Consider the following 27,708-nt stretch of genomic DNA (forward strand, 5'->3'; position numbering starts at 1 on the left):
TAAGTGACAGAATAAGCTGTGTTAAGGAAGGAAATGAAAAAGCATTTTATCACATTGCTTTTTCATTTTAATTTTGAGTCAAAAATGCAGCTTCATTTTGAAAATGAAAAAGCATTTCTGCTTTTGACTTTTATTTTTAGTTATGCAACAAAATCGCTTCCATAAAGAGCACGGTCCCACACAGGGAGAGCACCCCCACCACCACCACCACCCCAGGCACGACCCCCAGCTCCCCAAGGGAGCCCCTCCCGATGCTCCAGACAGACACCCACCCTGCTGGAGGTCCAAGAGAGAGCAAGGCAGGAGATGCCCATCCCCGGCCAGGAGGAGGACGCCCAAGAGAAGTGGGGGTTCCTTAAGAGCATCGTAAACATGACCAGGGGCCTCATTTATAAAGGTTGCGTACGCACAAAAGAAGGCGTACGCCACTCTCTACGCAATAGTTGAGATTTATAAAAAGCAAACTTGACGGGAAAATGTGCGGTCCTCCACGCAAGCTCTGACCCAGGCGTACGCACAAAAACGGGTGAAATGAGAAACGGCGACACCGTCGGCAGATGGAAGAAACACGTGAAAGTGACAGTGTGTGCCAAATCGTGCTGGCATGTGCTGCTGTGCTACACAATGTGACACAGCTTAGAAACGTGCCTCTACCCCCTGGCGCTGATTGCTGTGTTGGCCCCGACCCTGAACCCCATCCCCGCGCATTTGAGCCATTTGCTGCTGCTGTGCGCCAGCGCTTGGAAGTGATGCGTCGCTTATAAAGAAAAAGAGGTGTGGAAAATATTATTTATTTAAGAATTCCCTCATCGTGCAGTTTATTTCAGTCAGGGCGATCTTGATTTCGCCCAACTCCTTGGCCACCTCTCTGATTGAACTACTGACTTCCCTCTGCATTTCAAGGACTGCATCGGTGAGGACGCGTCCACTGCTGGAGGGTTGAGAGCCGCGTGCCGTGGAGACGCTGGGGCCAGACGGCTGCTCAGCTGCAGCATCGTAACCACTGGCCCCGCTGGAACACCCAGCAACTAAAATAAAATTGTTCTATATTAATAAACTGTAATTGTGTAGCCTGCATACATGTGACTTGACTGCATTCATTTTAATTATTTCTCTTAGCTGTGTCACCCTGACCCTGGCGCGTCGGCGTCCTCCTCCGTCTCAGTCAGGTGACTGAGGCGGAGGAGGACGCCGATAAGGGGGACTTAATAGGGATTCCCCAATAATAGCGGCCAGTTTCTCATCAAGAGGGGTCAGCTCCGGTCCCCCCCCCCCACGTGGCGGACACACTCTGCCGATGCAGCGCTAGACGTTTTTTTGCCTCGACTTTGATGTCGGATCATTTCTTTCATTTATTTTTTATTTCGCCCACGGTCCGAGGTTGTGAGGCTACAGCATTTACGGCGTCTGCCACCGTTTGCCGCTCACGTGCCTTTTTGGCATTAGTAATGCCCACACTGTGCCCTCCAAACAACACTTTTCTCCTCTTTTCCACCTCGCCAACGATAACTTCTACTTCACATTGAGTGAAGTTACGTTTTTTTGATTTCCTCTCCCTGTTTGCCATGATCTCGCAATCAATGAATATTCATTTGTGGGCGTTTCACGGACTATTTATGGACAAATATGGGCGTGTCATGAAGCCGCAAAAGCTGCGCTGCATTTAGAATCGGTTGTGATTTATTAAGGTAAAGATGCGTAGGATGTGCGTGCGCACGGTTTTATAAATCCGAATATTTCTGTGCGTACGCACGTCCTATGTTTCATCCGTACGCCACTTCTGACGCAAATCCTACGCAAAGTTTTATAAATGAGGCCCCTGATCAGGCTCACGCCCAGCGCTCCAGAGCTAGACCAGGGGCCTCATTTATAAAACTTTGCGTAGGATTTGCGTCAGAAGTGGCGTACGGATGAAACAGAGGATGTGCGTATGCACAGAAATATTCGGAGTTATAAAACTGTGCGCACGCACATCCTACGCATCTTTCCCTTAATAAATCAGAACCAATTCTAAATGCTGCGCAGCTTTTGCGGCCTCATGACACGCCTATAGTTGCCCATAAATAGTCCGCGAAACGCCCACAAATGAATATTCATTGATTGCGAAACCATGCCAAACACGGAGAGAAAATCAAAAAAACGTAACTTCACTCAATGTGAAGTAGAAGTTATCGTTGGCGAGGTGGAAAAGAGGAGAATAATGTTGTTTGGAGGACACAGTGTGGGCATTACTAATGCCAAAAAGGCACGTGAGTGGCAGACGGCGGCAGACGCTGTAAATGCTGTAGCCTCACAACCTCGGACCGTGGCCGAAATAAAAAAGAAGGAAATAAAAAAGAAAGAAGGAAATAAAAAAGAAAAGTCAAGGCAAAGAAAACGTCTAGCGCTGAACCCCCCCCCCCCCCCCCCCACACACACACACACACACCCGTGTCTGCCACGGGTGTGTGTGTGGGGGGGGGACACCGGAGCTGACCCCTCCTGATGAGAGACTGGCGGCAATAATTGGGGAATCCCTTTTAAGTGGAGTGGTGACTGAGGCGGAGGGGGACACCGACGCGCCAGATGCACCGGGTGACACACCCCCAAAAGCCCGCAGAGGAAGTCGGAACCGGCTCATAAGCCACTCGTCCTCGTTTGCCAACAAGTCTCCTTGCTGTCTAAAGATGCGTTCACTCCGAATTCTTCCATTTGCCACATCTTCTAAGAGCGCAAGATCAGCCATTGTGCGTCATTACGCATTGTGGAGCATTTTTATTTCCCTCCATTTAATTACATCTGACAAGCTACAGATGTCGGTAATAATTGACGTGGAAATGGGAAATTGATCAGCGCAAATGTAATTTCTTGTTGCTTTCTGAATGGTTGAGACATACGCCATACATTGTTTCATCAAAAATAAAACAAACTAAAGGCATATGCATGAATAACATAATTCTGTAGCTTATGAAGAAATGTTTTACTATGAAAACAACTTTCCCTAGTGGACAATCAATGCATCTCTCTCTATCTATCCATCTGTCTGTCTGCACCTATATCTGCTCCGCCAGACGGACACATTGACGGGAATGTCAGTTTTGTACATTATTTCGTTCTGTTAACTATATTATTTATGAGGATGAATTGCACAACATGCCAATATTGCAGAACATATTTCACTTTTCTTTTTGCAAATATGTGTTCATTTGAATTTCATTGTAATTTTCGTTTGATTTTTTTTGTTTGTTTCACTGCTGATCGGTCCTCCAACGGGTGTTCGTGTAGCTGTTAATTGTAAGACTTGCTTTGTAAAGTCGTCATGTTATTTCTGAGAGGCAGTATTGTCATTTTCACTTTCACGTGTTTCTTCCATCTGCCGACGGCGTCGCCGTTTCTCATTTCACCCGTTTTTGTGCGTACGCCTGGGTCAGAGCTTGCGTGAAGGACCGCACATTTTCCCGTCAAGTTTGCTTTTTATAAATCTCAACTATTGCGTAGAGAGTGGCGTACGCCTTCTTTTGTGCGTACGCAACGTTTATAAATGAGGCCCCAGATCTATTTGTCTGCATGTGGATGCAGTGAACGTACCTAGACGTCGGCATGGACACATGACCTAGCTTAGCCACCAGAGCTTTCTGCCAGACCAGCTGATAGACCTGATAGAGGCTGCAGCATTTTCTGTTTTCTAGAATGAGCCTCAGTAGATCAGTGGGTGTTACACATGCAAGAAAATCTATTGTTAAAATAGTCCAAATCTTTGTCTTTAACATGATTCTTGAATTTTTTTCAATCCATGCAGTTGAAGATACGACTTTTCCAGATGACATTTATGGTTCACAAAAACACTCGTCAGTTTTCTAAGTTAAGTTGATGTTTAATTATAATAATACTCAATTTATGATGTTTTATTCATGCAGATTTCATGAGAAATTTAAGTTAACAGGAATTTTTTTTTATAAAATAACTATTTTATTCATTGTAAAAATTAATCACGACTTTTAAAAATCTATTTCATAGTAATTTTACCCTTTAGATTAATATCTTTGCAGACTTTCTAGACATTATTTTTATGGTTTTCCGCGTTTTAACTTTTTTAATTTAAAAGTTGGTCTGCCGCCTGGATATTTATACTTGATGTTTGCTCTGCTGTCAGTTTTTGGCTCCAAAGAATAAAATTATTTTGGTGATGCCTGGAATCGCTGCCACATATAGTTCAAACCAGGAAATGAAAGTCTACAGTCTCTATTTTGATAACTTCAAATGCTTTAAAGGGTTTTTTTAAGCTAAATCATTTTCTGTGAAGCTTCAAACTAAACTGGATCATTTTCTTGATCATATTTATAATTAATTATGATTTGTTAATAAGGAAATAAAAATTGATGTGATATCAACTTTAATTTTTGTAGTTCTGTTGACTCTCTCTGCAATGATACATCCTTTTCTTGGATTGGACAGTAATGGAGGTAAAAGATTAGTGATCACGTAAAATGACACAAATTTATCTGAAAGGTATTTATACCATTGGAAAATCTTTATTTAATCCCTTTTCCAGTGACAAAGATCAATCCAAAGAATGTAAAATGTTTAGTCACATACCAACTATGTGGAGCTGAAGCTGCGGGTTCCAGCTGCTATCCAGCAGTCTGCGCTGACGACAGAGCTCCTCCTCGTTCTGGACGATGGTTCCTTCAGCAGCAGAAAGTTGTTCTCTGACAGAACCTTCCTGAGGTTCTGAAGACATGGTTCCTGCTCCGATCTTCAGCTCCAACTCCCACAAACACCGCCGTCCGCTTCACTACTGCAGCTCCGATCGATCATCTGCTAGTCTCACAATCACAGAAAAAAGGTCCAAACAGAAACTTTTCTCCTGTTTGGAGATTTTCCTGAAAGTTCCTGTGATCCTGCAGGAGTCAGTTCTGCTCAGCCTTCAGAGCAAACAGAAAAGACTCTGGAAGCTTCCACATGTGAAACTTCAAGACAAAGAATCCAAACAACAACATCTGATTGGTTGACTTTTGGAGGGAAAGCTGCAACAGTCTTCTGTGATTGGTTCAGCCGTCCCTGCCCCCACTAGTCCACTGCACAGGGGGCAACATTCCAGGGGGGGTTGGTAATCTCCTCCTTCTATTGTTTCTGCCCCACTGGCTCTTTCAAAATAAAGGCTTGTTGTAGCAGAAACCTGAATGGAACATCAGAATGGACTCAAACTGCTGCTGGTTTCAAAGCCTCGTTCTCAACTTCCAGCTGAACTCTTCATGAGTTTGAGCGTCTGTGACAAACTCTACAGTTGATCAACAGCAGTGAAAATCTCCATGGATGTCAACTGGGAGAGAATCAACATGAGATTTCCAAGAGTTTCTGCAGGAACTCATCACAAAGTCAGGAGCTGCAAGGCCTGATGGGAGATCTGGGATCCTAGTTTGACATGAAGGAAACTCCTTCAAACAGGAAAGATTTCATCTGACACGATCACTTTGATGTTAACATGAAGATGGATCCCAGTGATTCAGCTGAAAACATCCCATAATACTGTTCTAGATGGTTCTAGAGTGGTGTGGAGATTTCTAGTCTTTTCTGCGGTTAGAAGGTTAGCGTTAGAAAATAGAGATTTTCTCTCATGACCTCAATATTCATGTGAATTTATAAACTGTAACCCATAATTCAGAAAAATGGACCCAGTAATTCCAGAATAATCCTCACACATACAGCAAATAAAATTTTACTCAAATTGAATAAAATTTTACTCTGAAAAAGACAGTATTTGGTCCTAGTCTAAATAGTCAAATTTACTCTCCAACAGAGTTAAAATTATAGAGTTTAGATCCAGATTCCAGCTCAGACCAGGAAAACAAAGACGTTCATGGATCTATTTGTCTGCAGGATGATCAGAATGGAGCAGAGCAGAGAGACTGTGTTCTGTAGAGTTTAGTTTTTAATCTACAAGCTTTATAAACTGTTTCTGTTCATCAGGACAGGATTTTCTTTATATTTTTGACACAAGAACGATTTTTTAACAAGATAAAAAATATTAATGAAAAACATTTATTTAATGTTTCTTATTGCCTTGGGTAAACATTACATAAAAACAAGGTTTTAAAAATATATGTCAACCATTTGGCTGAGCAGGAAGTTCACTGATATGTGATATTATTTCAAATGTAGTATTGTGCCCTGTCAAAACACAAAAGAAAACTTTTATTTGGAGTCTTGACAACAAAATGGAGCAGAAGATAAAAGTGGAGCTGAAAACTTCGTGTAAATGTGCCAGAAAAATGAATGATGCATTTGGGGCTTCGAAACCACACAGAACAGCGGCATCTAGTGGCAGACAGGACGTATATCATCTACTCCACTAAGTTCCTTGCCCTTGTAACACTTCAGTGTGGAAATAAAACAAAGACAATGTTTGAAGATTTGTGAGAAGTGCTTGTGTTACATTGTGAATGCCATGTATAAAGTGAGAATGAGTGATTGTGAACCAGGGTCTAACATGACTGGGTGGGATACATGTTGTAGATTTTTATTTAAAAACAGAATTTTCTCCACTGTGCTGGGCTTCAGCCTGTTTCGTCTTTGGCTGACGATTTCGCCAGCCTTGGAGAAGATCCTCTCACAAGGCACAGATGAAGCTGGTGTGCATGTGTGATCCTGTGACAGACTGGCGACCTGTCCAGAGCGTCCCCTGCCTTCGCCAATAAGTGGCCAGGATAGGCTCCAGCAGCCTTGTGATCCCGAAAGGAACAAACGGAAGAAGATAAATAAATAATCATCTGAAAAACTGTTGCATTATGGTCCTTTAGCGCATACATTAAAAGTTTGATAGGAAATAAACATTTAAATCTAAACAACCTGCTGATGATAATACATTTCTCTGATGAGACACAGAGCGTTCACATTTGAGAAATACAGATATTTGGTTTATATGGTGATTCATATCATTATCGTCTGCTATGAAAAACTATATAAATAAATCTTTATCACCCTAAATCAGTCAGTTATTTCTCTATAGAAGCACAGTCTTTCTTTCTCATCTTAGTGGCAGAAATATCTCTTCATAGTTCCAGAGTCTGTCTTAAATTAAATAACGTCTGACTGTTTCTGCTAAAACTCAACATTTGTTGATAACATGAAGAACTTTGGACTTTGTCTCTTTCATGATCTTTGACTGACAGCAAAACCAATAAATGTTTCTGAGTTGCAGTAAAGTCTTCAGTGAAATCCCAGACTGTCCTGGACTCTGATCCTGAAATCCTCCTGATGATAAAACCTTTGAAAGTTCAGAGTCTGGAAGGGAAACAAGCTGTGAGGAAACCTTCAGTGCAGAAAGAACTGCAGCTTCTTCAACTGGAACTCTGCAGCCAAATGAGCAGAAGGATCTGGATGAATGGAGCTTCTGCTGTTCCATCTGTCTGGATCTGCTGAAGGATCCGCTGACTGTTCCCTGTGGACACAGCTACTGCAGGAAGTGTCTTCAAGGACTGTGGGATGCAGAGGAGAACGTCCACAGCTGTCCTCAGTGCAGGAAGACCTTCACACCGAGGCCTGTTCTGGGGAAAAATGTCATGTCAGCAGCTTTAGTGGAGCAGCTGAAGAAGAGCGGACTCCAAGCTGCTGCTGCTGGTCTCTGCTCTGCTGGACCTGAAGATGTGGTCTGTGACGTCTGCACTGGAAGAAAACTGAAAGCCATCAAGTCCTGCTTGATCTGTCCGGCCTCTCCCTGTGAGGAAGACCTTCAGCCTCATTTGAAAGCAGCTGCATTGAAGAAACACAGACTGGAACCCTCCAAGAACCTGCAGGAGAACATCTGCTCCGTCATGATGAGGTGATGAAGATGTTCTGATCAGAAGAGCATCTGTTCTCTCTGCTCTGTGGAAGAACATGAGGGACATCAAACAGTCTCAGCTGCAGCAGAAAGGACTGAGAAGCAGAGAGAGCTGGAGGAGAGTCAGCAACAAATCCAGCAGAGAATCCAGGACAGAGAGAAGGAGGTGAAGCTGCTCCAACAGGAGGTGGAGCCATCAATCACTCTGCTGATCAAACAGGGAGAAGATCTTCACTCAGATGATCGTCTCCTCCAGAAAAGAAGCCGTGATGTGGAGCAGGAGATCAGATCCCAGCAGAAACTGAAGGGAGGCGGGTCAAAGGTCATCAGGAGGAGCTGGAGCAGGACATGGCTGAGATGAAGAGGAGGGACGCTGAGATGAAGAGGAGAGACGCTGAGATGAAGAGGAGAGGGGCTGAGATGAAGTGGAGAGACGCTGAGATGAAGAGGAGGGACGCTGAGATGAAGAGGAGAGATGCTGAGATGAAGAGGAGAGACCCTAAGATGAAGAGGAGAAACGTTGAAGAAGAGCAGAGATGCTGAGATGAAGAGGAGAGACGCTGAGATGAAGAGGAGGGACACTGAGATGAAGAAGAGGAGAGACGCTGAGCTGAAGAGAAGAGACCCTAAGATGAAGAGGAGAAACGCAGATGAAGAGCAGAGACGCTGAGCTAAAGAGGAGAGACGCTGAGATGAAAAGGAGAGACGCTGAGATGAAGAAGAGACGCTGAGATGAAGAGGAGGGACGCTGAGATGAAGAGGAGGGACGCTGAGATGAAGAAGAGACGCTGAGATGAAGAGGAGGGACGCTGAGATGAAGAGGAGAGGGGCTGAGATGAAGAAGAGACGCTGAGATGAAGAGGAGGGACGCTGAGATGAAGAGGAGGGACGCTGAGATGAAGAAGAGACGCTGAGATGAAGAGGAGGGACGCTGAGATGAAGAGGAGAGGGGCTGAGATGAAGAAGAGACGCTGAGATGAAAAGGAGAGATGCGGAGATGAAGAGGAGAAATGCTGATGAAGAGGAGAGACGCTGAGATGAAGAGGAGAGGGGCTGAGATGAAGAAAAGACGCTGAGATGAAGAGGAGGGACGCTGAGATGAAGAAGAGACGCTGAGATGAAGAGGAGGGACGCTGAGATGAAGAGGAGAGACGCTGAGATGAAAAGGAGAGACGCTGAGATGAAAAGGAGAGATGCGGAGATCGAGAGGAGAAATGCTGATGAAGAGGAGAGACGCTGAGATGAAGAGGAGAGGGGCTGAGATGAAGTGGAGAGACGCTGAGATGAAGAGGAGGGACGCTGAGATGAAGAGCAGAGATGCTGAGATGAGGAGCAGAGATGCTGAGATGAAGAGGAGAGACGCTGAGATGAAGAGAAGAGACCCTAAGATGAAGAGGAGAAACGCTGATGAAGAGCAGAGACGCTGAGCTGAAGAGGAGAGACGCTGAGATGAAAAGGAGAGATGCGGAGATGAAGAGGAGAAATGCTGAGATGAAGAAGAGAGACGCTGAGATGAAGAGGAGAGGGGCTGAGATGAAGAAGAGACGCTGAGATGAACAGGAGAGACGCTGAGATGAAGAGGAGAGGGGCTGAGATGAAGAAGAGACGCTGAGATGAAAAGGAGAGATGCGGAGATGAAGAGGAGAGACGCTGAGCTGAAGAGGAGAGACGCTGAGATGAAGAGGAGAGGGGCTGAGATGAAGAAGAGACGCTGAGATGAAAAGGAGAGATGCGGAGATGAAGAGGAGAAATGCTGATGAAGAGGAGAGACGCTGAGCTGAAGAGGAGAGATGCTGAGATGAAGAGGAGAGACGCTGAGCTGAAGAGGAGGGACGCTGAGATGAAGAAGAGACGCTGAGATGAAGAGGAGGGACGCTGAGATGAAGAAGAGACGCTGAGATGAAGAGGAGGGACGCTGAGATGAAGAAGAGAGACGCTGAGATGAAGAAGAGACGCTGAGATGAAGAGGAGGGACGCTGAGATGAAGAAGAGACGCTGAGATGAAGAGGAGGGACGCTGAGATGAAGAAGAGACGCTGAGATGAAGAGGAGGGACGCTGAGATGAAGAGGAGAGACGCTGAGATGAAGAACAGACGCTGAGATGAAAAGGAGAGGGGCTGAGATGAAGAGGAGAGACGCTGAGCTGAAGAGGAGATACGCTGATGAAGAGGAGAGACGCTGAGATGAAGAACAGACGCTGAGATGAAGAGGAGAGGGGCTGAGATGAAGAGGAGGGACGCTGAGATGAAGAGGAAGGCAAACATCTATCTGTTCCTGTCAGAGGAGAACAGGAAGGTGACATTGATGGAAAAAGCTCAGTCTGATTCTGATCATCCAGACAGATTCACTGAATCTGTTCTGGTTCTGAGTAGAGAGAGTCTGACAGGACGTTGGTACTGGGAACCCTTGTGCTATCTTAGATGACCCCACCCTTACATTAACGTGTTCTCCCTACCATGACAAAGGTGGATAAAGGTGAAGAGGATTTCATGTAATCCATGGACACCAGTGAAGATCACAAATCATTGAAGAAAAAAGGTTTAGAGCACTGTCTAGTGGGTCTAGATGACCCAACTCCCAATGTTAAAGTGCCTAGGATAGCACAAGGGCTAAAAAGAAAAAGATAAACGGTTCCCAGATTGATGAACTGTGCTTGTACATTGCATGTGACTGCGCAGCCGCACTTCCTCCAGACGCCACTATTCATCCAGCGCTTTGATAAAGTGCTCTGGAATCCAGCTATGGTGATGTGATGAAGGCTTCAGTTTCTGTCTCTGCTGCAGACAGTGGGAGCAGAAGTTCAACAAATCTGTCTTCTCTGTTGCCTTAAAATCCCTCCAGTTTTCTTTTTAGAGCTCATGTTTGCACAAATATTCATAGATGATGAAAGTTTTCAAAAGTGACTCAACACTTTCCACCAAGTCCCAACAAAATCGCAAAATCACCACATTCTGACCTCAATCCAAAGTGAAGGAAAAGTCCTCAGGAAATAATCTGTTCGATTTGCAGATTTTCCTATGCGTGTTCAAAAGTCGGGAGAGAAAAACCAGGATTCGACCGGATAAAGATAGACATAGTTTTATTTCCCTAACAAAGTTTCTAAAACAAAGTTAAGACAGATATCTGGATTCTCAAACTAGAAAGCCTACAAATGCACAACAATTGTATAAAACTTGAGAACAAAGGAAAAAGTTCTGCAGAGAAATTTTGATCATGGCAGCCGGATCTCCTCCCCCTGGACGCATGGATTCGTCGACAGCTGGACCGGCTGCCTCAGCCGGACCATATTTGGAATTCGCGTCTGAATCTGCTCGGATCGCAGATATTCCATAGCAAGCGCTGGAGTGAAAGGTCAGCCTCTTCTTGGCCTGAGAACGTGAATATGGCTCAGTTCCCACAGATTGGATCTTCAGCACAGGTGGTTTAAATCTGGTCCATGACTAATTTACTGCTTCTCAGCCCATCTCCCTGAGCTTCACACAAAAGATCTGGGGCCTCATTTATAAAACTTTGCGTAGGATTTGCGTCAGAAGTGGCGTACGGATGAAACATAGGACGTGCGTACGCACAGAAATATTCGGATTTATAAAACCGTGCGCACGCACATCCTACCCATCTTTCCCTTAATAAATCACAACCAATTCTAAATGCAGCGCAGCTTTTGCGGCTTCATGACACGCCCATAGTTGCCCATAAATAGTCCGTGAAACGCCCACAAATGAATATTCATTGATTGTGAAACCACGGCAAACACAGAGAGGAAATCAAAAAAACGTAACTTCACTCAATGTGAAGTAGAAGTTATCGTTGGCGAGGTGGAAAAGAGGAGAAAAGTGTTGTTTGGAGGGCACAGTGTGGGCATTACTAATGCCAAAAAGGCACGTGAGTGGCAGACGGTGGCAGACGCCGAAAATGCTGCAGCCTCACAACCTCACACCGTGGCCGAAATAAAAAAGAAATGGTCGGACATCAAAGTCTAGGCGAAAAAACGTCTAGCGCTGCATCGGCAGAGTGTGTCCGCCACGTGGGGGGGTGGGGGGACCGGAGCTGACCCCTCTTGATGAGAAACTGGCCGCTATTATTGGGGAATCCCTATTAAGTCCCCCTTATCTGCGTCCTCCTCCGCCTCAGTCACCTGACTGAGACGGACGCCGACGCGCCAGGGTCAGGGTGACACAGGTAAGAGAAATAATTAAAATGAATGCAGTCAAGTCACATGTATGCAGGCTACACAATTACAGATTATTAATATAGAACAATTTTATTTTAGTTGCTGGCTGTTCCAGCGGGGCCAGTGGTTACGATGCTGCAGCTGAGCAGCCGTCTGGACCCAGCGTCTCCACGGCACGCGGCTCTCAACCCTCCAGTGGACGTGTCCTCACCGATGCAGTCCTTCAAATGGGAAGTCATTAGTTCAATCAGAGAGGTGGCCAAGGAGTTGGGGCGAAATCAAGACTGCCCTGACTGAAATAAACTGCACGATGAGGGAATTCTTAAATAAATAATATTTTCCACACCTCTTTTTCTTTATAAGCGACGCATCACTTCCAAACGCTGGCGCACAGCAGCAGCAAATGGCTCAAATGCGTGGGGATGGGGTTCAGGGTCGGGGCCGACACAGCAATCAGCGCCAGGGGGTAGAGGCACGTTTTTAAGCTGTGCCACATTTTGTAGCACAGCACATGCCAGCACGATGTGGCACACACTGTCACTTTCACGTGTTTCTTCCATCTGCCGACGGTGTCGCCGTTTCTCATTTCACCCGTTTTTGTGCGTACGCCTGGGTCAGAGCTTGCGTGGAGGACCGCACATTTTCCCGTCAAGTTTGCTTTTTATAAATCTCAACTAATGCGTAGAGAGTGGCGTACGCCTTCTTTTGTGCGTACGCAACGTTTATAAATGAGGCCCCTGGTCTTTCCATACAAGAGAGAAAAAGGGAGTCTGCATCTGCATCCATAAATTTATCTAAAGGAATGCCAAAGAGGAATGAGCTTTTACAAGATAAAAAAGATTGTTCCATCACACTGAGGACTGAAGATTAAAACTTCAACATATAAAGGATAAGACAAAAAACATACATTTCTTCAATTCCCTTTCTTGAGCTCACGAAGTGAGATCACAAAAATTCATGACCACATCACTCAACAACAAAACATTTCAATAGGTCCACATGACCTGACAGCTGTGGTCGCAAACCCTCACAATCTGTAACACAAAATCAATGTGAATAAATGAGCATTACAAAGGAGGAAGGTGACCCATGAGTGCAAGGAAAAACCTGTCGGAGCATTCTTAGACCTTCTTTGAAAAACATTCAGTGTGCAGTCGGACAGGATTGCAACAACTCCGTGCCCCATCGGCAGCCAACCCTAAGGATACTCATGCATCACCAGACCTTACCTCTGCACAATTTCATTAATAAAAGTTACATAGAACAAGAAATAAAGTAGCAAATAAAGAAAATATACAAATTCGCTGCCGGGCCTCAAGACCAGGGGAGAATGCTAATGATATATGAGGTACAGCTGTGTCTGACATCGGGTACCATTGCAATTGTGAGTGTGTGAATGCACAATAAGTTGCTACACCCTCAGGGACAATATATGTCAGTGGAGTTTAAATGCCACGTGTGGCCTTCTACCTGATAAAATTCTTTCTGGTACAGTTGGTCATCCTCTCTGTCATAATTGAGTGTGCAGTGCAGGTCACCCGGAGGCGGAAAATATGGCTTCAAGGACAAGATCCATGGCTTCCATACCTGAAATTCATGAAACACACCTGGCATGTCAGGGGCCTCTGGATCCCAGTGGATGTCAGCAGTGGGGGTTGGCTGTGATTGAGGCTGCAGCAACCACTGTCCCTCATACTGTGTGGCATGGCATCCAGTCAGAACATGTCCATTCGGGAAAGTGATCTGTATCCCATCTGGAGAACATAGGATGCTGGCTCCTGTTTTGACAAGAATGTCCCGTCCCAACAGATTCACAGGTGTGTGTGGTGAATGCACAAATGAATGCTCCACCATCTGACCGGCCAGTTCAAAAGTCAGTGGGATGGTCTTTTGCAGGTTTTGAGGTGTCCCAGAGAAGGTTCATGTGTTCATTTTTCAGAGCAGATGGAGGTAACTGACTGTTTATAGAGGAACAGGTTGCACCAGTGTCCACTAGACCCATCATGGGGACCTGTGAGCTTAAAAGGGACCATGGCTCCTGCATCAGCAAATGGTCCCAGGCCTCGTGGGCACCCCTAGTGATATTGTCCGACTTGCCACCATTGTGGTCCTTGCCACGGTGGAGGAGGGGCTTGGAGCGGCCGTGGGTGCTGTTCATTTCCGCCACGCCCTCTGCCCCTGGTCTGTGCATGATGCTGTTGGGTACCTTGGTGTGGGCAGTGTCGTGCCCAGTGATCCAGAGCGCCACAGATGAAGCATTCATCTCCAGCTGCTGCTGGGGGGGGTCCCCTGGGTGGCCCACGTCTTCCAGAATATCCGCTCCTTCTCCTGCCCCAGCCTCCGAATGCCTGAGCCTGCCACATCATTGCTGCTGGCTCTGGGGGTACTAAACTCATCATGTTATTTTCTTTTTTAACACCTTTTTTATCCTGAGTGGATTCTTTCTGGGCCTGTGCAAGCTGCAGTTTGAGTAATTGGGTTTTCAGCTGTTCAACTTCTCCCTCTGCTCTCTCCTTTTTCTCCAAGTGTGCTCTGCAGTGATGAATCAAATGCCTCTTAAATCGACTCTCATCCCCAGCCAACAAGTCTGGGTCTGCTTTTAATAAATCCTGTAAGTCCTGAGGCAATCCTGCCAGGATTGCTGTTCTAAATATGACTGTTTCAGGGAGTGACAGGCCGGGGTCTCTGCCCTTGTTGTCAATCCATTTCTGGACACACTCGGAGTAATATGTGCTGGGGTCCTTATCTGTGTAGGGGAAACTTGTTGGAGCTGCGGTCACTGGATCAGGAAAAAGTTCCCTCGTTGCAGTAAAAACTGGAGATTGAACGTCCACTAAAAGAGTGGAGTCTGGGTGGTCCTGCACACCCGCACGCTGTTCCATAGACTGGATCTCAGTGACTGTGGCTGTTACGCCTAGCAATCCCTGTCGAGCTGGAGTGCTGTGTGAGCAAAAGTAAGCGTCTGCTCCTTCACTTACCAGTGGTGCAGAGGGGTGTTCTGTGCGAAGGTTTATGAGGTCTCTGGAGGGGTCTTCTCTGTTTTCTGCCATTCTGGGTCGCCTTTCCCGCAACATTGAGGCTATGTGCTGCTATTCTTCAGGAGTCAGGTCCTGGTCCACAGGCCTAACAAACTGTCCTGTCACAGGCCACCTCACCGCATATCTCAGCATCGGGTACATGTCCTGTGGAGGATAGGGGGGAGGGGATGAAAACAGGGGGCTCTGTCCCTACTGGAAGGGAGGGGTAAATGCCAGAGAGGGGTGTCTGGAGAGAAGATGTCACGGCAGATTTATTACAGTCTTGTTCTGTCTTCACCGTAGTCAACGCTGTGGCTGCAAGAGTCAGTTGATGCACTGTGAGTTTAATTTTGTCAGTTTCCTTATGCTTCCGTTTAGCTTCCCTTTTTTCTTTCCATGAGACTTCTTTCACCTTCTTATCCAACTCCTGCATCTGTTTTATCATTTCCAATTCTTTTTCCCGTAACTGATGAATAAATGTCATCGAACTTCAAGTCTGTTTCAAATCCATCTGAACCAATACTTTATGCAATTTCTCCTTGTCCTTATCTTTCTGTTTCTTCTCTATTCCACCCAACACCTGTCCTTCTAAAATCCCATACATTTTATCTCATTCGCCATCGTCAAGTCGTCAGTTGTCCGGACTACATCCACCATATTGTTCACATTCTCATTCACATTCTCTGTACAATTCACCTTTCATGTTTATTTTGAATCCTTCTTTGGTCACTCTCCGTATAAAAAATAATTTGTAGAGGTCGCCTCCTCCTTCGTGTTTTCAAATCATGCTGCTACGTAGTCCTCAGAACGTCTACGTTTGATAGTTTCAGCATTGTATAGTGTAAATGCAAAAATCGGATACGGGTCACTTTAAAAGATGATTAAAGCGGGATGTCAAAAAAAACAACGGATTTAGTCAGAAAATCGGATTTGGGCATCAAGACCCGCAGTGTAAATGCAGAATAAATCTGTCAAACATCCAGACTTAAGATGAGTGAGATGATAGAAAAAATTTCACTTTGATGCAGACTCCTCAAAATCCAGTAAACCCTATGAAGTACATACATTTTATGGATGACAACTATTTTTTATTATGGGAGAAGTTGGGGCAGTACCCAGGTCCAGAGAGGATGAAGGAGACAGGAGGTTGCAGGGGAACGGGGGCTTTAATAACCGAAACTACAAAACCAAAAACCACTGCTTAAGCAGGCTAGAAACCCGAAACTTGAAATACTCAGAAGGGGAGAAATGAAAGCTACACAGAGACAGGGGAACAGCATAACATCAAACTATGGAGCAGCACAGGAGGAAGGGAAGGACAGGACTTAAATACATACAGCCAAATGAGACACAGTGGAACACAATCAGGACAGATGGGGACCCAAAGTAAAACTCAGCACAGCAACAAAACAGGAAACCCTACAAAATAAAACAGGAAATGAACACAGACCTCTAAAGAAAAACAAGGAACCAAACGCAAAGGCAAAGAAACTGAAACGCGTTACAGCAGCTGTTGGTTTGTTGCAGGTCTGGAATCAGAAGCGGTGAGTCTAAGAGCGAGGGGGGGGGGGGGGGGGTCTAAGGGCAGGGATGTCCAGTTTAGTTTAGTCAGTTTGTTAGTTCAATTTAGTATTTTCCTGTTGAATTCCATGTATTCATTAACCTTTTTGATTTGATGTTTTACTTTACAATTAGCGGTACGAAGCCCATCGACACGACCGTTGTGATTTTGGGCTTTATATACAATTGAATTGAATTGAATGAGCCCCTCCCCCACATAGTTGTGGTAAAAGTAAATGTTCAACCCCGTTACAAACACTATGGAATCTCCATGAATATTAAAATAAAATTGTTTATGAAAAATTCAATATGATTAAATTATTATATGTCCCTTGTTCTAATTAAATCATTTCAAACTGAACATTTCTCTTAAATAAATGTTTTTCTTCTCTAAAATCCTAAAATTTGACTAACTGGCAGTGACGTGCAGTCAGGAGAGGCAGGTGAGGCTGTGCCTCACCTGTCATTATGGGAAGAAAAGATAAAAAATAAATTCAGTTATTATATTTAATCAGTAATTTGTGCTTTGCAGTCATTTTCCATTTAAATGTACCATTTTTGGGTGTTTTTACTTTTCAAAATCGCTGAATTTCCGCATTTGCCGTTCAGATACTAAGTGACGTGCGATGAGGCACCAGCCCGCTGAGCCTCACCTTGGATTGCGCAATACCTATGCAGTCAGACGGTCCTGTTGTCTCTCTGTATGTCGGTTCAATCACTTGTACTATATGAGCTGAGTTTACATAATTTAGCAGATGTATATGATGTACAGTGTTTGTTTTTATAAATAACTGTATATGAGGGACGTGTTTCTTGTGCTGAGCGCTAAACGCTGGCAAAAAAGCTGCTGGGTGAGGCCAGCAGTTGTCGTGCCTCATGTTAGGGGGCGCCGGTGAGCCCTGAGATTATGACGCTAAAAAACAATAGAATAAGTATCTTGGCGTATGGACTTTATTTACAAGTAAAGGTAAGATGATAATAACGTTTGTGCTTTTTTCTATGCTGCAGTTTGTGTATGAAAAAAAAAACGTTGAAATGATATTTTAAATGAAACACGTTAACTGTTGTCAATTAAATGGTGAATAAGTCACTCAGTATGGTTCAGATGTTTGTAAATCTGACTGATGACGTCAGTGCCTCACCAGCCATTAACCTCACCGCACGTCACTGCTAACTGGCATAATTCACAGTGGTCATTTTCCTGAAATGGGCAAATTATTGGAAGATCTGTAATCCAAAATACAGACTTTAAGATAGTTCTCATCCTTTTAGACAAAAGTCAACACACAATTCTGTATTATTATTATTAATACTATTATAAATGAATTGACACTTGTTGTGTTACAGGGTTGAAACAGGCATAACGGGGTTGAACATGGTGACGGGGTTGAAGGGACAAACACAGATTTATTTGTAATTCCATCCTCTAAAATTCAATGCTGGGAGTTTGTAGCAGAGTTTTCATTTCATAAGCACAGGAAAATTAGAAGGAAATTGCAGTTTAATGAAGTTTATAAAAATAATAATCGAGAACTACAACAGCATATGAACATAGAACCTTATCTGCATTTTGAATGTCTTCCTCTTTGGTGTTTTTTGGTTCCTGGGATCATTCTACTCACATCATCTCTAACACAGAATCCCTTAATTTTTTCTTTTGAGGCTTCAGAAAACCTGCTGGATCTCTTTCAGGATTTTTCATTTTCTTGTTTGAGAATCCAAGTGAGTCACTTTCAGATTTTTGCAACCTGTATTTGATTTTTATTTTCAGCTGCTTTATTCGTCTTTGGTGATTTTTTTTTATATTTATTTCAAATTTCTTAAATGTAATTCATGGTAAAGTAAGGTTGTTTTTTTGTTTGGGGATTGATGACGCAATTTGAAGTTGGCCTTTTTACTTTTGAACATGGTGAATCAGAATCTGTTAAACGTTGGCATATTTTTTGGATTTTTCTTTCTTTTTCAGTTTTTTCTTGTAGTTCAGCTCTTTGCCTCTTGAATTTATTTTTTGTTCTTCTGTCCTTCCTCTGAGCAGATAGACGCTGCCTACAAAGGAAACCAAACTTTGGTTTGTTTGTGGCAAGGATTCCCTTTTGTCCTTGTTTTATAAGGAATGTAAAATGAATTGCATCAAAGGACATTTCATAACACTGCTTCCTGTCCAAACCTTGAGTATTGTTGTGATGGATCTTCTGCTGAAGTCACCAATTCTTGGAGCATTTCTTTCTTCTCTTCTTCTACATTCTTCTTCCATCTTTCCCGCTCTCTCTGAAGGTATTTCTCCCTGCTGATGGTGCCATCGTATTCAAAACTTTTACATGGAACTGAAATCTATTCAACAAGCAGTATGAATTTTTTGATTGAATTATATGGTTATTATTGAAATAAATGTTTATTTCTAACAACACAAATATTAAAATCTCGTAACATTAAAACAAGTTATGGGGTTGAGAATTTGGATCAAATGGCCGCTGTTTCATATGCTAAGCACCAAGAAGATGGAAGATAACGCCCATGAAGTTCAGAATTATATTGATTATTTAAATAAAAAACATTTTAGCAGGTTATAATGTTGAGTCGCTGTGTTTGATCACATTAAATGACCCAGCATCTCCTCTGTTCCTCTCTGTTCTTCTCCCTCATCATCATCATCATCATCATCTGATCGTCTCTCCTCGTTCTTCTCTGTTGGGACTGACTTGTCATGTATGTCTGCTCTTGTTTTCCTAAAATAAGTGAACATGTTTTCAGCAGAAGTTTAAACCAGAATGAACATCTGGGTTTCTGTGACTTTGATAGTTGAATTATTCCTTCTTTAAGTCATCTCTGCTCTCTTTGATATCAGATGCATCAACAACCTCATGTCTGTCTGCTTCACCTCTAGTCTGTGTTCTTCTCCACTAAATCCTATGGCAAATATGATAAATATTAAATAAGATATAATTAAAAATTAGATCCTATAGCGAAGCAAGGATTATTAACTGTTTGAAATAATTAAACATCTTGCTAATGCATGTTTATTTTTAAAATAAGAATACTTTTTAAAATGACTGCCTTGGTAGGAACTGTCTTTGTCCTGAGTGTCCACCATAAGACCAACCTGTTTCCGTCCATCTGTCCTGATTCTTTCTCTCTCACCTTCGTCAAAGCTGTTTGATATAAACTTTGTGTTGGGAAGATTTTCAAAAGAAAACAGACTAAACTATATGTAAAAATAGAGACATTTTTTATTTTAAGCATATTTTTATTCATTGTTGTCAAAAATCTCCAAATGTTCAACTAAGATCCAAAATGTCGTTCAGGCAAAGTGATCACTCACAAAAATAATAATTATCCAAACTTTTAACATAGAGAGAAACTAAATCACCATCTAACCACCATCACACATACTTCTACTTCTAGGAGCAGCTTTTATCATCATTCAGTGTTGTTTCAAAGGATAAAAACTTTATCAGTGTTTTGGTACATCTAGTTCAAAATATTATTTAAAACAAAATCAGAACAAACAAGCTCCTTTATTTTCTCCGGGATTATTGATTCTGTAAAATCTGATCAGTACAGCTGGAAGACACTTGGGACCATTTTATTGGTAGCCGGAAGTGTTTTTTTTATTGAGGTTTTTTGGAGGATTTCTACTGTTGGTGTTTCACAAAATTAGGGAAATGCCAAATATTTTTGGAGTAATCCCACTGATGAGTTCTATGATTTAGTTTTTAATGTTTTATAAAAGCTAAAAATGATATTCACAATAACAGATTTAAAAAAATCAAATCCTCTGAAATGTTTCACAAAGACACACAAAACAGAAACAAAGTTATTTCTAAAAATGATGCAGGAGTTCAGCTCTAAAAATTGACAACAGAGCAAAGAAAACAGAAAGACATGATTTGTTATTTCTTTCCTATTATTAACATTTCCAGACTTTTGTCATGCAGCATCTTCATATTTGTATAATTTTGAGAGAATTTATTTTACGGAGAGCCAAATTGGATTTATGTTGCTGTTTTTATCCATATTTATGTTCAAAACGTTCAGTTTTAAATGTCTAAAAGTTTAGCCTTAGTGTTTTCAGTAAATGTTTATCTTGTTCCGCCTAAAACCTAAAGCATGTTTTTAATTTAGGCCCCTGTGTGACTGAGTTTGACCCCCCTGGAATACGAGTCTAGAACATTCATGCATTTTGTGTTAAATGGTCAAACAGAAGATAGAGAACACAAACGGATGTTGTCAAATGTGTGTGAGCGTGGGGGGGGGGGGTGGTGTGTTACTTGCCCGGTGAGTGAGTTAGTGTGGAACCACCACTGCTGGCAGCTTTATCCTGAATGTTTCCACCTCTGTTTCTGTCACTACTAGAACCTTCCTGCTGTCTCTCAACCATTACAGCAACTTTTCTTCATTCCTTCTACATTTCTGGCATTTTCTGTTTTGGGCCCTCGATTGTTTTTCTTTTGCCTTCTCATCAGATGTAAACACGGTTCAACTAAAAGTAAGCAACAGCGCGCTCCCCCGCGCGCGTCCCCGCGAGAGACGCGCTGGGGCGCGCTCTCTGAGGGAGGAAGGAAGCGAGGGAGGGGCGGCTGCGGTGCTCAATCGGTTACAATCAATGAGCTTCTGTTACTGATCATTTCATGTAAATCTATGTTAACAAACAGCTGTGAAAATTAAAAATACGAACTATAAATAACTTTCCGAACTTCGGTTTGGCCAGCGCCCTACGCGACGCAATGCTGGTCTGCTGGGACCAGAGTTTCTCTGAACCGTCTCAGGCCTTCATGAAAACTTTCAGAGCGGCCATGTTGTCAGTCAGTGACCTGTTGTGTTTGTCTGCTGCTCTTTTCCTCACAGATCAGTAACAACAGCTTCATCATGATGAGAACAGAAAACAACTTTTACACAAAGACTCACCGAAGAAGAAAATGGAGAAACTCCAACGTCTGTGTCTGCTGGATGAACTCTGCTGACTGACTGAGAGCAGAACTCCTCCCTCTGTGTGTCTGTATGTGTGTGTGCATGAATGGCTGCGACCAATGAGTTATATCACTAGAGGAGACATCACGTGGTTCCTCATGGGAGGAGAGCACCGCCATCTTGGTGAGGTCAAGTTACTACTGCAGTGCATGCATGTGAACACATTTTTTGCTTAAATACCAGTTCATTGTGCGGGTTTCAACTGCCAAAATCAGATAAATGAGTCCAATAAGGAGGTAGGTGTATCATTTCACAGGTAAGTATTTTAATTTTTTTTTCTTTTAATGCTGCAGGGGCTTCATGAATAGAACACATGTTGACATTCATGATGCTGCAGGACTATTATCAACATGCTGCATGATGTACATTTATTTTGCTGTCAATATAAATGTACATTTTATTTAGCTAAACCTGTATACAGCATACTAGGCTATTATAGTAATATAGATTTATACATTTCTGACTCAGTGACTGAACTTTTCTTGCAGGTGTCCAATGGATTCAGACTTAGGGAAAAAGTGGGCCTTGGCTATCAAAAGAGTTAACCCAGATGGATCACTGTGGTACCAACTAGTAATACAGTCTGGATATGTTCAGAACATTTGTGGAAACAGATTTTGATGAGAGGCCAGACTGGTTTTTTTTTTAGGGTAAATCTGTTGTTCACTTTTGGACTTCTTTTGAATATTATTATTATTATTATTATTATTATTATTATTATTATTATTATTATTATTAATAATAATAATAATAATTATTATTATTAATAATAATAATAATAATAATAGCATTATTATTTATTGACTTATTATTTATTTATTGTTATTTATTGTTTGTATTGACTTACTATTGATTTATTATTATTATTATTATTATTATTATTATTGACTTATTGTTGGGTTTTTCTAAATAATTTAAATTACATGTCAAAGAGGTCTAAAACTCCTAAATGTTTACAAATTATTTTTTAAAAATTCTTTGTAATATTTTTTTTATTTGTAAGAAGTCCTGCAGCAATGCATTTTCATTAAAGTTTGAGCTTTTAAGGCTGACTGTTTCTCTTCTTTAACAACAACAAATGATGTATCTATATATATATATTATATATATATATAATATATTTACATATATGTATAAATATATATAAATTGTAAAAACATATATAGTATATAAAAAATGCTTAGACACCACTTAAAGCAATAGAAATCATTGTCATGTGGGCGTCGGCGACCTCACCAAGATGGCGTCGCGCTCCGCCACCGTCGACCAGGCTTCTAAAGCGGGCGTGTCTCCTCTAGTGATATAACTCATTGGCTGCGACTTTTCTCTCTTCTGCGACCCCTCACTTCTCTACAGAAATCACGTGACTCCAGTTGCAGCAGTCAAGACGCTGCTGGGTCCTAAAGAGTATGAGGTTCAGCTCTGAGGGGCTGAAATATACGGAGCCCCCCAGGTGCCAGTGGTTAAAAAATCTGATAAATGATGTGCACGGACTGTGGCTTAAACAATTGTGTTTCGTACTGATGCTGAATCGTCTACGTGCACTAACCCCACTTGGACAAATTATGAAGCGTGGAGATCTGCTGGGCTCTACGTATTTTCATTTCATGTTTCCTTTTTTAACATAAAGTTCTTTTCCTTCATAAGTTGTGTCTGAAATTATTTTTTGTAGTGTTTATTGAGAGATTTTCCAAAACCCACTTGTAAAAAGATCTGTGGCTGCTAGAATGAACCTGCTGCTCCACGCGAGTCTTGCAGCTTCTGTTTGCAGGCGGGGGTGAGGGGGGGGGGGGGGGGGTTACAGTGTGAGCTACAAAGGAAACTTTGGACCGCAGTCATCCTGCTCTGCATGAGCGATTATCATTACGATCAGCATCCTCAACAGACTCAAAAAAACACATTGATTAAGATGATCGTATTGATAAGAACTACATGTGATAAATTGGTGGAAAACACTTTTTTTTCAAATTGACACTTTTTCTGTTGATTTGTATCTCCATAACAACCATTTTATGTTTTTATTGCCAGGGGATAACGAACAGATGGCTTCAGTTTCAGACGAATAAGAAAAAAATAAACTTTGGATTTCCTTTCCTTTTTGATGCTATTTTCTCCTCATATTTTAACAATCATATATGAAAATAAAAAAATCAAATATTAGTTCAGATTAGGGTTGGGCGATGTCCCCTAATTTGGCCGTTGACGATGTTTGCTGTCAACCATCGGGATGGACGATGACATCGTCGGGGGGGGGGGGTATTTTTACATTTTTCGTTCTTATATAACTGCTATTCGTTATTTTGCTTTTTTCCTTTTATTTCCCAACTAATGGTTAATCTGCGATGATCCAGTATAAACTGAGGGAAGTGACTTTTACAGAAAAAGTAACAAGCAAAATAGAAAAGAAGTGGTCCGCTCCCGCACTTAACTAGCGAAGTGGACCGGCGGAGGGCGGATTTACACTTTATGTTTGATGGGAAGGGGGGGGGGGGGGGGGGGGTACATGAGGCTCGTGTGGGAGATTTAAGACTGCAATCCGTCCCGCAGCTCTAGGGGTACGAGCTATCAAACTCAGAACCGGGTCTAAACGTGTGTCTGAGCACAGTTCGGATCGTCAGCACACACAGCGGTTTGAGCATCAAAGCAGAAATGTCGCTCAGTCCTTAGAAAACATTCAATCAATCACGTGGATTTGTGTTTCCAGTCGTGTCCCGACTAAATAAAGGCTGATGTTATTCACAGGATGCAGCGCCACCCAAAGCTAATGTTGTTAGCCCGTGTTAGCATACTGCTAATCCTGGCTACGTTCAGAAAAAGCACTGACCACACGGATTAAAATTCAAATGATGAGCGAACAGGTGTTTCATAATAACCGTAACATTATTAAAAGCACGTTTAGAAGATCGTCTCGTATTTTACCGAGCTGACATGTCAATATATATAGCCGCTCGGCGCTGTTATCGTTTTGTATTGAATTGTTACCTTCAATAAAGTTTGGAAAAAAAGCCGCTCGGCGGAAGTTGTATCCTCTTCCGGTTTTCAAACTGCGCATGTGCGAATACTGCGCGTGTGCGAATGATTTATTCCGACCGAAATTGTGACCTTAGTGAACGTTTTTATATTCTGAAAACATTTTTCTGGGCCCATGTACACGGTTGGATTCTAATCCGACCATTGATCCCATCAGGATATTTTGTACATGTAACCGCGGCTTATGGTGTCGACGCGCAACGTGGCGGGGGCGTGGCATCACGATGGTAGTCTCTCCATCGGGATGTCAGTCACCCATCACGATGGACGATGATATCGTCCATCGGCACAACCCTAGTTCAGATACAAATCTTAATTGTTGTGTTGTTCAAATAAACAGTCTTTTAGTTCAGTTTTATCCTGATGACATTATCACCGCACTTTTTCCCGAACTTTTTTTTCTTAAGTTTTGCATATGGCACGTGATTCGAACTATAATAAACACATTAAACACATTCATCTTTGCTGATAATCCTGTGTTCAGACGCCAAGGGTTTCTATGGGAAACCTTTTATCACTCTCCTCCTTCTCTCCTTGCTCCGGCCTGCGTGAGCGCTGCTGTCAGTACTGTCTCTTAGAAGGACGAGGCACGAGCGCATTCTACTTACACACAAGTGCCCTGTTTCAGAAACACACACATCCTCATTCTACAACAGAAGTTTCTGTCTTGCGAGGAAATACGACAAATGTACTGCTTTCTAATTATTAATTTCCATTGTATTCATTTCCATTACAAGCTGCGTGCATTCTTAAGTGTGCGACACGGCCGCCCGCCGGAGGATTTTGTGTTGGGGGTGGGGGTGGGGGGGGTATTACTGTTCTTAGTCACTCTGTAACACCAAACATGAACGCACGCTGTTAGATTTCCATGAATATCACTACATGTTTTGTTTGGGAACTATTTTGTGGAGCGTAACGTTACGTGTCTGTATAAACAAAGGCGGAGCCTCCTGCCCCGTGTTCTTTGTGGGTGTCAGGCTTCATGGCTACCGGAAAGGTGACAAAGTCTGATTATTACTGGGCAATATATAATATTCTGAGAAGATGCCGCCAGCGGGATTTTTTTTGGGGGGGGGGCTGCGGTTAACCGCGACACCGCGCCCCCTGGTGGTTCATCACCGCGGTGATAAAAAATCCAACACCGTCACCGCTCTAAACATTCATTCACAGAGGCCAATGGATCTTACATAAAATTAATTTCACTTGAAAAAATATTGGTTTGTTCAATTTTATACAGACTGAATATTTTAAATCTGACACTGAAGTAATCCTGATAAAACAAATTCAAGAGGGGCTACAGGAAAAACTGAAACATTTTCCTAAAATGTAAATGTCCAGACGATGACAAAATTACACTAAATCAGACTTGCAAACATTTTTGAACATAAGAGTTTAGAGTTTACCTCCTTTCTCCCCTGAAAATTCACCCGTCCATAGATATCAGGATTCAAATCCTGTGCAGAAACACATTTACTGTCATTCACGTGTGCAAAACACAATGAAATGTCCATTATTATTATCATTCATTATTATAAGAATCTTTTCCTGGTTTCTGCCGGAATTTTGTGGCAACACCTGCCTTAACCTGACCTTTGATGGAGCGCCATCAGTGACCAAAATTACTTAATGTGACCAGTTCACTTCAACGTCGTCCGGCACAGTAACTACAGAGCTGACTATGTCATCAGTTGTTGTTGTGTCCATCCACTCCAGAAACTCCACTGTTATGGTCTCTTCAACACCTTTAATAAATATGCACAGTTATATGTGATGTTGGTGCTTTCATCAATAGTGATTGAAAAAACAATAAATGACTCGATTCCTTCATATGGCTGCCCATGTTTCCTCAGAGATGTTGGATCTGATCGTAATTCTTGACAGACTCATGTTTAAGGTCGACTGTTTTTTGGGAACAAGACTTCTGCAGCCTTCAGCATTTTTCCATAAGTCCACCATCTGAAAATGGATTGGATGTTTGCTCCAACTTGTTTGCAATAAGGTAGCTAGCTTTCACTGCTCCATCACTGACGTCACGGCTCCAGTAAATACAGATGGTTATTTATCGGTCCAGCTAACAGTTGCTAAATCCTTTTTTTTTCTTAACTGCAACTGGTGAAACCTTTCTTTGTGGAGAGTCTCAAAGGGGTGCTGAATGTTATGTTCTTGGAGAACCTGTTGATGACAAACCAAGCTTGCAAGTTTGCATTCAGCTCTGTGAACAAATAAAACGCTTTCCATTTTCCTGTCAGGACTTAACTTCAACGTTTTCTTCTTTTTGACAACAGTTTGGTCATTAGGGTGTCACTACTGATCATCCTTCAGTGATGAAGCTTACAAGGAACCAAACTACTGCCTACCCAGACACAGGGCTGTTAGGTTTCGTTTTTGGCACATGCAGTGTTATGTTGTTTCACCTGTTAAGCTTTTCCTTTGCTCCCCCTAGTGGCGGAATTGCACATTTCTTTAAAAAATCATAACTCGCCACAGGAATGGACTAGAAACTTGCTTTCTTTTTTAAACATCCTTATAATTTTTACTCTTCATTTGTGGGCCAGACTTAACCACCTGGCAGGCCGCATACAGCCCGTAGGCCGTATGTTTGACACACCTGATTTAAAATCAAGGATGTATAGATATATATGATCTAGAACTTCTTCCTAGGATTCTGATGGACTTCATAAACATGACTCCTCCCATTTTGGTTTCTGTCAAATGTAGAAAAACTCAAAGAACCAAAATCAATCCAGTTTGGATCAATTCTGTCTTTCAGGTCTTTGGAATAACCGAAGGAATCTCTGGATCCCAGATTTCTTCCTGGGTTTTTGTTTCTGCAGGTTTTCAATCTCCTCTTTGATCTGATTAAATGTGTCCATCAAGGTCTTTGAAAGCATAATTTTCTCCTCCTCCTTCTTCTTGAGGGTCTCTGTGAGTGAGGAGATCTCCCCAAAAGGGAGGACTGTTCTTGCTGCCGTTCTCCTTCCAGGTTCTTGTGGTTCTCCATCAGAGCTGGTCTCCATGGGACTGTTGCCTCCCTCTGTGGTGTCAGTCAGTCAGGAGGTGGGAGGGAGGGAGGAGTCTTTATCCTTCTGGACATGTTCTTGGATTGGGAGCAGATCAGCTTGAAGTCCTGAGGACTCCTTCAGCTGTTGGGCTGAGAGTCT

At 42.6% G+C, this 27,708-nt stretch overlaps 2 protein-coding genes and 1 long non-coding RNA gene across 8 annotated transcripts in view; all 3 read right to left on the reverse strand.

Annotated features, from left to right (window-relative positions):
• LOC144987124 (uncharacterized) overlaps window positions 1-5,279 on the reverse strand; it is a 319,301-nt gene extending 314,022 nt beyond the window's left edge. For both annotated transcript variants that reach the window (XM_078936193.1, XM_078936194.1), the window contains exon 1: window positions 4,576-5,279. In XM_078936193.1, the coding sequence (XP_078792319.1) occupies window positions 4,576-4,720 (145 nt within the window). In that variant the 5' untranslated portion in view covers window positions 4,721-5,279. The remainder of the gene's footprint in view (window positions 1-4,575) is intronic.
• Window positions 5,280-6,473: 1,194 nt separating this feature from the next.
• Window positions 6,474-21,593, reverse strand: LOC144987887 (uncharacterized). Of its 5 annotated transcripts, none has more exons than XR_013651574.1 (3): window positions 21,455-21,593; window positions 14,951-15,154; window positions 6,474-7,526 (listed from the first exon to the last, which is right to left on the reverse strand). XR_013651574.1 is itself a non-coding variant. In XM_078937642.1 (3 exons), the coding sequence occupies exon 3, from the start codon at window positions 15,044-15,046 to the stop codon at window positions 14,048-14,050; it is 999 nt and encodes a 332-aa protein (XP_078793768.1). In that variant the 5' UTR covers window positions 15,047-15,154; window positions 18,717-18,880; window positions 21,455-21,586; the 3' UTR covers window positions 10,864-14,047. The 5 variants fall into 5 exon arrangements, 3 of the variants coding, with proteins under 3 accessions (XP_078793768.1, XP_078793770.1, XP_078793762.1); XR_013651573.1 differs by lacking the exon at window positions 6,474-7,526 and adding an exon at window positions 10,864-11,169; XM_078937642.1 differs by lacking the exon at window positions 6,474-7,526 and adding an exon at window positions 18,717-18,880 and having other exon boundaries at window positions 10,864-15,154; window positions 21,455-21,586.
• The window catches only part of LOC144988207 (uncharacterized), a 211,330-nt gene continuing 194,485 nt past the window's right edge, over window positions 10,864-27,708 (reverse strand). The window contains exon 2 of the long non-coding RNA XR_013652050.1: window positions 10,864-13,579. This is a non-coding gene — a long non-coding RNA (uncharacterized LOC144988207). The remainder of the gene's footprint in view (window positions 13,580-27,708) is intronic.

This window comes from Oryzias latipes, chromosome 2 (assembly GCF_053564925.1).
Source record: "Oryzias latipes strain Hd-rR chromosome 2, Olatipes_Hd-rR_3.1".
Lineage (NCBI taxonomy): Eukaryota > Metazoa > Chordata > Actinopteri > Beloniformes > Adrianichthyidae > Oryzias > Oryzias latipes.

Excerpts from the sequence above, each read along its gene's own strand:
- LOC144987887 (XM_078937636.1), bottom strand. The coding sequence starts at position 15,046 with ATGTTGCGGGAAAGGCGACCCAGAATGGCAGAAAACAGAGAAGACCCC.